The sequence below is a fragment of the Panthera onca genome, chromosome A1 (genome assembly GCF_046562875.1).
Source record: "Panthera onca isolate mPanOnc1 chromosome A1, mPanOnc1 haplotype 2, whole genome shotgun sequence".
Taxonomy (NCBI): Eukaryota; Metazoa; Chordata; class Mammalia; order Carnivora; family Felidae; genus Panthera; species Panthera onca.
The window spans coordinates 223,532,405-223,542,349 of NC_138339.1; the positions used below are offsets into that span (position 1 = coordinate 223,532,405).

Sequence of the window (9,945 nt, forward strand, 5' to 3'; positions counted from 1 at the left end):
TTTTACCCTCTTCACTTTCCATGAAAAGAAACCAGTCTAAGATTGCATGGCATCTCTGTCCTCAGAAAGCCTTCACACAAAAGTTTCCTGCCGGTCTGGCATGACACTGGGCACTCTGAGGTTTTCCTGTCCCTGCAGGCCCTAGAATATATTCAGGCTTGCAGCCAAGAATCAGGAGGTTGGAGTGCAGGGCCATTTGCCAGAATCTAAAACAGAGGAGCAGTTCACTTTAACACTAACTACACTTCGCGACATCCGTTTATTAAAGCATCTGTTGTCTCAGGGCACAACACTATTGCGGGAAAAGAACACCCCCCCTGGGATGCCCTGAGGATAAACCTCATCTCTACTCACAGAGCCCACAGAGGGTAGATCTCGTTTCCATCCTGACACGGTGAGATTTCCATGAAAGCAACCCAAAGCCCTTTGTAGTGAAGGTCGCACGTTCTAGAGAACAGAGCCCTAAGTCCCAAGCCAGCAGACTGAACGGGCTTCTCCCGTCAGTCACTGAGTAACTGCACAGGGCACCTGCCCTTCCTGTCGTGCATTGTGTCCATACACAAAGAGGATTTAGGTTAGAAAAACGCTTTAGCCTCAAGAATGTAGATGCTTGAGGCAACGGGTGTTCGTTACTGTGGTTGAAAGGGGACGCAGAGAAGATCTGAAATAAGGAAATAACTTCCTCCTTCTATTCTCCTATTAATCTTGTTAACATATCTTCAGGTTCGTAACAAAGTGAACGTATATTCCAGTGATGGACATGTTGTCTTACACATCATGAAGCGTGCTTTCTTTTTGGGCCTGTATCACGTGACACACTTTGTACACAGAACTGTTAGAACTCTAGACAGGTGCTCGCTTACCTCTTAGGTCTCTGGTGTTTGCCTAAGGCATAAAATAGAAGAATTAGAAGCCTACAAAGTAAATATAAATACATCTCTTTATTCCAGTTCCAAAGTTCCCAAGAACTATGACAGGATTAGAACAATGCTCTCAAGAAAATTAATCAAAGTAATAAATTTGAAGGCTCTATGTGAATGGTAGGTGAAAACAGTAGTCCGGATACAAAGACTTGAGAAAGCTCATCTCTCTCGAAGGTGCCAAAATGCTGCACGAACTACCTGTTTGTACCACAGTATAAACCACAGTCTGCTCAGAGGGCAGGTGTGGCAAACAAAACAGAACGGAAGAGCCTTCTTCTGCTTAAACTCACCGAGGTCTGGCCCCTGGTTTGGCAGCATACCTTGCTGCTGTCGAAATACATTGATATTCACTCAATGCAATGTCGAAACACATTGATATTCACTAATGCAAGTCGCTGCGGGGGGACATATGGCAAGAAGGGATATTCTTTCCCCAGGAAAGTGAGTCCCTGTACTCTCCCCGTCTCTTTATTTCCCTTTCCTTTTCTTCCCTTGGACTCAAATTCGGTCCCCTACTTATAACGTTTTTGGTGACCGCCATATCCTCAGAAAATAAGACCCGCACTTTCCGTTGGGTATAAGGAAAGAAAAGTGTACCGTACCTTGTGTAAACTGAGAGACACTGTGGTTGCCTCTGTCCAGGTTGAGGAGATACCCATGTTGAGGGGCCTCCGTCACAATAAACCTGAGAGAAAAACGTAAGCTGTCTCTGTCCTCCACTTTCAATATTTTGCTTGTGATCATGAATCCCAAGTGGCCAGTAGCCAGAGTGCGAAGTGTAGAGGCCCCTTTGTTCACTGCAATTTGGGGGACGCTATCGTCAACAGGTAAGACTTGGATTTTCATCACTTGGGGTCTCCTTGTTTCAAATATTGTATCGGGGAAAACATAGAACTCTGTATGGGAACCATCAGTCACTGTGAAGGAGAAGCTGTCTTCGTTTGACTCGGTGCCATCATGTCTGTAGCTGATTAAGTTTTCGTTCAGGTCTTGCTTGGTAAAAACCATGGCAGGTCTGGTATTGTTGAATAGGAGTTGACCATGAACAGGCACCTGCGTGACAGTGAACTTCAGGAGTTTGTCTGGAGTATCTTGGTCTTCGACAGTGAGCTCAAAGGGAGTGATCAGCTTGTTTTCACCCTCACTGACAACCAGGTTATGGATGGTGACCACTGGCTTTTTGTTGTCCACATCGCTAATGGAGATACGGAATGTCCGGAAGACCGGGTTATGTCCATCGGTGACCTGAAACTCAAAACTGTCCATCTTGACCTCGTCGTCAGCTGTGTGGATGTAGTAGATTTTGTTGCCAGCCAGTTGGAGCTGAGAGAACGATGTGATGGATGCTCCAGGTTGATCTGTGCACTCTAAGTGACCTCTCATGGGAGCCCTGGTGATGGTAAAAACTAAGTTTTCATCAGGACTGTTCAAGTCACTAGTACTTAATAAGTCTGTTGTGAGGGTGACTTTACCACCTTCTTTCAAGGATACTCCCTTGCTTATCACATCCGGGAAGACAATGTCAACGCTCCCAACAGAAACATAAAAGTAGCGATCTATAAGCGCATTTATTCCATCAGTCACATCAAATTTAATTAGGTCCCGAATGCCCTCTTGTCCAAAATGGACGTACTGAATTAAGTTTCTGTCCACTTCATCCTGGGTAAAATTCATGCCCACTGTGATATTTTCAAAGGCACCTGCAGGTTTTCGTCTCTGTAATAAGCCATGTCCCGGCCCATAACGAATAACATAAACCAAAGATTTGTCTTCAGAATCTAAATCAGTTGCCATCAATATTTTGTTGTTGATGATTTTGGTTTCCCCAATTTCTACTTCTAGACCATTATTGATGGTCATTCTGGGGGTCTCATCATCAACTGGGATAACCATAATGAGGACCATCCTTTCCACCGAGTGCTTACCGTCCGTTAGTTTAATCACAAAACTGTCCTCCTGGGTCTCAGAATCATCATGCTCGTAAATAATGCTTGAACTCTCTATGATCTGGTCCAAGGTGAAGCTTTCAACCAACACTGTGCCATTTATCAGCTGATTCATGATGTGACCACGAGTGGGAAATTGGGTAATGGTGAACGTTAGATCATCCGGGGGAATGTCAGCATCAGCAGCATTGAGGATGGGTGTATCGATCACCAGACTCATGCCTTCCATCACCATAAATTCTCTCATAAATATTTCTGGCTGTTCGTCATTGGTGGGAATGATTATAATGGGAAAAAAATGTCTCTCTGAAAAGTTAATGCCATCAGAGCAACGAAATATAAACCGGTCTTCCACAGGTTCTACCCCTTTGTGGACACTCTGGACATAGTTAATGTGACTCTGCCTGAGGTCTTTCAGGGTGAAGGCACTTATGGCAATTCCTGCTCTTGATTTCTCAGAGCCTGGTGCTGGAGAAATGTTTTCAACATAACCGGAGGTAGGCTGAACAACTATAGTGCACAAGATGTCATCATTGAGGGAATCAGTATCTTCAGCACTTATATGTGTTGAGGTTATAACACTTTTGTCACCTTCCATGACTATAAACCGTTCACCTACAGAAATTTCTGGAGCTTGGCTATCGACAGGGAGGATGGTCACCCACACCGTAACCCCTTGGATAGTACTGCCACCTATTACCCATTCTTGAGACATATCTGACAGACTCAGGTTAAAAGAGTCCCCTTTGGGCAACAGGCCTATCTCACCGCTTGTGTGGGCATAGACGACAGAGCCCTCTAAGATGTCCCTTTGGGTAAACTGCTCCGCCGGAACTCCGTTGACCAGGATTTCTCCATACAAGGGTGGGTCTTCCAGGAGGAAAGTCAACATCAAATCATCAGTGTCCCCATCAGTCCCCTTGATAACACTGGCAGTGAGTTCAGCAGCTCCATTTTCTAAAACGTCTAGATATGACCCCAGAGTACCAGCAGGAAGGCTCAGCATGGGCACCTCATCACCCGCGGGCCGGACATTCACTCTGAGAGTGATGGGCACCACGTGGTGTCTGTCGCTGACCTCCAAGGAGCAGCTGTCAGTCAGGGACCCGTCCCCATTGTGGACATAGGAAACCCGACCCTGTTTTATATCTTCCAAGCGGAAGACCTCCCCCACATGCAGCATCTGTCCAGACACTCTCATGTGGCCATGTTCGGGTGCCCGTGTGAGAGTGAAAGAGATGTGGGCTACGTCGGTGTCTACATCATTCACACGTAACTCAGTCTCACTCAGGACGTGGTGGCCCTTCACCTGAACGGTGAAACCGGTGTTGAGGATCTCAGGCGGCTGGTTGTCCACGGGCTGCAAGTAAAGGGTGAAGGTGCCTGGAGCCACATTCCCGGCTTGGTCCTCCACCTGGAATTGAAACTGGGCCACTCGGGCAGCCACTCCCAGTTCTCGATCCGGAGGTCTGTAGGCGATTTTATGGTGGTTGATCTGGGCTTGGGTAAAATGGGCCACCACGACTGAGGGGTTGTCGGTCAGGACCAAGGTGCCCAGGGGGGCTGGTGAGCGGTTTTCATCTGTGTCCGTGGGGGGCTGGGTCACGGTGTAGCGCAGCTCTCGGTCATCTGTGTCCAGGTCAGTGTAGCGCAGCCACTTTTTCCTCAGCGGCGTGAGCTGGGATTCTTGCACCACCATCCGAAGGGGACAGCCGCTGCCCAGCTCCGGAGGGAGGCGATCCACAGGATGGATGCGAATCGCAAACCTGTGTGGTCCAGACTGATTAGGGGGGTCATGGTTATCCTGGACTCGGAACGTGAACTGGTCCATCACTGGCCCAGGACTATGGGGCCCGGAGTGCCTGTAGAACAGCCTCCCCTCCGTTATGTCCCGCTGCCTCCACTCCGTCACCGTTTGCTCATAGAACGCTCCCTGTTTCCTCCAAGGGCCCCTGCTCAGCTCCTCTTCCTCGCGGGGAGGATGGGTTTGGCGGAGAAGCAGATGCCCTATGGTCGAGGAAGGCGACTCCAGCACAAAAAGCAGCAGAGGGTCATCTGAGTCGATGTCCGTTGCACTCAGGGCCAGGGGAAGGATGGGCGCCGTTTCACCCTCCGCCAGCGTCAGCCCCGTGTTAGCATTGAGGACTGGCGGCTGGTCATCCACAGGCACCAAGGTGATGGGGAACAAGAACTGCACCTGGTGCCTGCGTCCTCCGTCCACCATTCGAAGTACAAGGTTGTCACTCAGTGAGCCATCTCTGTCATCGTGATGGTAGACCACCTGGCCGGCTGCCAGCTCGGCCACCGTGAAGGTCTTAGGGGCAGAGTTGCCATCGGTGGCGCCCAGAAGGACAAGGTGACCGTGGCGGAGCCCAGCCACCACCTCTAGCTGCACTGCCTCTAGGTCATCCTCATCGCTGACGACCAAGTTCTGCGGTCCACTGCCTGCAGGGCCCGTCAGGGGCCGAGACTGGCCCTCGTAGAGAATGAGACCGGTGTTCCGGGTGACCACGGGAGCCAGTGTGTTCATGGGCTTCACCACTACCATGAAGGCAAAAGGGTCTGAGGCTGCTCCTTCCGGGTCCACTGCTTCCAACTCCAGTTCAAAGAGACGCTCCTGGTCAGAGTCCTCAGAGGGGGGCTGGTAGGCAATCTTCAGGAGCCGCAGATCCCTCTGAGTAAAGGAGGAGAGGGGCAGGCTGCGGTCATCCGTACTCACTAGGTAGCCCTGGCCAGGCTGGAAGGGAGAGGTGAGGTTGAAGATCAGCAGGTCAGGGGGCGACTCGGCATCCTCGGCTGCCAGCATGTCTGGGGTCAGAGCCGTCAGTACAAACTGGTCCACCTCCATCATCATCATGGCCACGAAACTGGGCCTGGGTGCGGTGTTCTCCGCCCCTCCTCGGATTCTCACCAGCACCTGGAAGTGCTCGCGTTTCAAAGGGGGTCTGCCCACAGGCGAACCCCGAGAGCGCAGCTCCACCACCATGGGCACCCAGTCCCTGTTCGGTGACCTACTGGGGGCTGTGTGACGGTAGCGCACCCCCAGCTCCTGGAAAGCTTTGCAGTCCATCAGGAGAGGCTCCGGGGCGCCCCCCTCGCTGGCTGGACCCGGGACCTGTGGGTAGTGGAGGAGCTCCCCATAGCGAGGCAGCGCGCTCAAGCCGGACAGGATGCCCACGCGACACTCCTCGGTCTCCGGCTGGTAGGCGAACTCCAGGCTCCGCGCGTCCAGGGCGTTGCTGGTCCCCAGCAGCTCCTCCACGACTAGGGGCAGGTTCCGAGTCACCACCTCCAGCTGGGTGAAGACCACCTCCACCTCCAGCACCAAGGGTAGCACTGCGGCCCCTCCCGGCGCGTCGTAGCGCAACTGCAGCCGAATGCGATCCCGCGACGGGCTGCGCGCGCCCAGGTGCGAGTAGCGCACCTCTCCCGGGCCGAAGTCGCACGGGAAGCGCTTGGGACTCAAGCGTCCAGGCCGCTGGGCCAGCGCGTCGTTGTCTAGCACGGTCACCGCGCAGCGGTCCCCCGGCTGCACCTGCAGCACCAGGTCCTGCAGCGGATCCAGCCAGACCTCACGGCCGAAGGGCACCCGGAGCCCACGGTTTGCCAGCACGATGGCCTCCTCGGCGGGGACCCCTGCAGCCCCCGCGAGATCCGGGGACAGCAACGCCGGGCCAGGGGCAGCGGGCTGTGCCAGGACGCAGCTTACCAGTGACAGGAGAAGCAGCAGCAGCAGCAACACCAGGCGGGGCGGCAGCGTTGGGATCTGCTGAAAACTGGTGGGGCTGGCCACCCCGCCGGCGTGGGAGGCGATCCCGGGGGTCCTGGCCGCGTGCATGGTGCAGATATTAGGGCTCGGACAGGTCAGCCTGAGAGAGCACAGTCAGTCCCCGGGCAGGGAGCAAGAGACCTCTCCGCAAAGCGCCAGGAACTCCGCACTGGGTAGCCGCGTCTGGGCCGGGATGGAAAGTTGCGCGGCTCGGGCCGGGCTGGCGCAGCAGAGGCGGCTGAACCTTCCCGAACGTCCGGCTCCGCCGCCCGCGGCTCACGCGCTGGGAGAACCGAGTCCCCCGCCCAACTCCTGCTTCCCAGGTCCCGGGACCCAGAGCTTTGAGGGAAATCCCTCCCCCAGCACCCCCTGACTCCAGTCCTCCCAGGAGGCCAATCGTCGGTCCCGGGAGGAGGCCCCGAGTTGAGGGTTGGGTAGTGGTATCTGCCAATCAGCTCCTAGGGGCGGAGGCGGGGAAACCGCGCGGTGGGGAGGAGGTGCAGGGTGCTACAAAGTTGTCTTGGAAGCGAGGGGCTAGCGGCCTGACGCTACCCAGCTTTGCTCGCGCTCCGCTCGGGCCAGGGGTTCCGGCAGAGGAGCCGAGGCACGCGTCTGGGCTCGAATCAGTCCTTCAGCTGCCTGGGACCCAGGATTACCCACTGTCGCCCGCACCCCCTCCAATTCGATGCAGCCTCGCGCGGAGGAGTGTGCGGTTATTGCTCACAGACGTTTGCAAACCCGAGAGGAAAGTTACTGGCAATGTTGCGTGTGTTTGAATCGAAACCCAAGAGCAGTTGGATGGAAACTCTGGGGCATTTTTGCAAGAGAAGGATAGCTGGAATTAAAAGCCAAGGCTACAGCAGGTTGCTCACCGCCCCCGCCCCCAACACACACACACACACACACACACACACACACACACACACACGCCCCACCCCCGCCTGCTGCTGTCTCCTCGTAAATTACAAGGGGGCACAGTCCTTGGATTGGCGAGCTCTAAACAAGTCCCTCCTTTGCAACCAAAGTTCTGAGTAAAAGGGGAATAAGGGGTGGGTGGGGGGGACGTTTGGAATGCGTGAGAAATGCAGTCCGATCGGAATCGCGAGACTAGCACCAAAAAATAGATTGTAGGGAATGTAGCCCCCAGGCTCTCCCAAAGCCGCCGCTGTTCAGGTAGTTGTCGTTAGAAACGTTCCTGTTCTCTTCGCAGTAATTAGACCAAGTGCAAACTAAACCTACTTGTCAGCGTCACATTTCTTTGCATGCCAAGAGAATTGATAAATATCCGGAGGGCGTAACGAAAATAGGTTAGCTCCCATTTCAGTCGGCTGGCTGTTAAGTCAGATCTTGAGCTCTTCCTGCCCCCTTGTGTTTGTCCGGTTTCAGGAGCGTGTGGATTCCCCTTCTAAAGAGTTTCTAACAGCACCCCTCCTCTCCAGCGTCTGGGGGGGGGGGGGGGGAGAGGAAGATGGAAAAAACTCTTGTAGTTAATAAACCAACCATTTCCCGATTCGTTTCTTGAGCAGTCTTGCTTACTTATCCTGATCAATATGTTTTATTTTAGATAATATTCTTTCCTGCTCAGTAACACAAGTCGGATTCTTAGTTGGAATATAGAATTGGAACTATGGTCATCCTGCCCTTTCCAGTTTAAAGGTAGTTTAGATTTGGGGAAGAAAAGAGTGCAAGAAACTGTCATGACATTTTAAATTTCAGCCTAGATTGAAGATATAAAATGCGTATGTGGGTACATTTCAGTAAGAAGTGTTTGTCTTATTAACTCTTCTGGGTCTTTAGCCTGAGTTTCTCCAGTCCCGAATTTTGATCTCTGCCTGGCACACTCATAGCTATTTTCCAGGCCACAGCACTCAGCCTCTCTACAGAGTATAGCTGGGGAAGTGTCGGATTCTGTTCCAGAAAGGCCACTGGGCAGTGTCTGTCCCTGGGAGTTAGAGATGGAAAGTTCTGAAATTTTTCAAAAAGAAGCAAGGGAGAGAGAGAGAGAAAGAGAGAGAGAGAGAGAGAGAGAGAGAGAGGGATTAATTTAAAGGAGCCACTCATACAAGCAAACAAACAACATTTAGTTAATTCAACATTAATTGAACTTATTCCTTTTTCTTAATGCTTTGCACTTTGGGGCAGCTTTTAGCTCCCACTTATAACTGATGAATACTTTTCACAATTTAGTATAAAATGAGCATCCACAAACATAGAAGGGATAGGGCCGAAATTTTAAACCTATGAGAAAACCCCCATCCAAATCCATCAGTTTCCAATTCGCTTTGGCATTATTATTTCATAACTTCTTATAAAATTATTCGTCATTGCAAACAGAGTTCAAACTGCAGTGACAGAGGGACGTTTTATTACATCCTGTTCACAAATGAAGCACAGGGGAAGATGCCAAATGAAATAGAACATCAGTGTCAGAATATGGTTCTTTATAGATTATATTCCAAAGTTTGGTTGCATACTTTGAAAAATTTCAGCTGGAGGAAGAGATTATTCAGGCATTGTGACTCTGGGTGTGTTCTCACCAGAATCAGATCAACACCCTGACCCTTGATGCTTCCCAGTGGCTCCAGGGTTTTCCTTTCTTCCTTTTAAAGTCCAACTCTGTTTGACTTGCAAGCAATGATAAGATCAGCATTTGAAGTATGGTAGTATGCCTGAAGGGCAGAGTTCAATATGTTGTTTCATGGTAAAAAGAATAGAGGTCCACATTTATTTTTAAGTAGCCTAAGGAAATCAATAAACTATAATCTTTTTTTGACTTTTTAATTTAGCCTGCCTTGATTGAAGTGATGGAATGATTCTTAGGAATTACTTTTTTTGGAGGAGGGGTAAATGCCTTATTTGTTGATTTTTTTAAATCACATAGAAGGTACTGTTAGTTGCTTAAGTCTATTTTTCAGTGATGATTATTGAGAAAAATGAAATATTAAATTCTCATCTGAAAGCAAGTATTATTGATGATAATCCCTCTTTAGGATAAATACCTCACTTTTAAAAGATTGCTACACTTAAATTAGCAAGGAAATATTATTCTATGACCAACAGTCTTAATATCATAAGGGGTAAAATAAGTTGGCAAACTTGTAATTCTTTAAATCTGAGTTTAATTATTCAGTTCTCGCTTTCGTAAACCTTGTGACTCTCACTGTGCATTCTCTGGGCAAAATATCTTTTAAAATAAATTCTTAAATTTGCTTAGCATATGAAAAACACACTAAAATGCCTCCTCGAGTCAACTTAAAGCTAAAATTATTCATTGTTAAAACTCAAATGATCTCTGACCTAGGGTTAA

General features: G+C 50.4%; 1 protein-coding gene across 2 annotated transcripts in view; it reads right to left on the reverse strand.

The window, feature by feature from the left end:
* FREM2 (FRAS1 related extracellular matrix 2) overlaps positions 1-6,971 on the reverse strand; it is a 168,481-nt gene extending 161,510 nt beyond the window's left edge. For both annotated transcript variants that reach the window (XM_078434122.2, XM_078434125.2), the window contains exon 1: positions 1,526-6,971. In XM_078434122.2, coding sequence (XP_078290248.2) covers positions 1,526-6,707 — 5,182 coding nt within the window. In that variant the 5' untranslated portion in view covers positions 6,708-6,971. The remainder of the gene's footprint in view (positions 1-1,525) is intronic.
* Between the last annotated feature and the right edge of the window lie 2,974 nt (positions 6,972-9,945).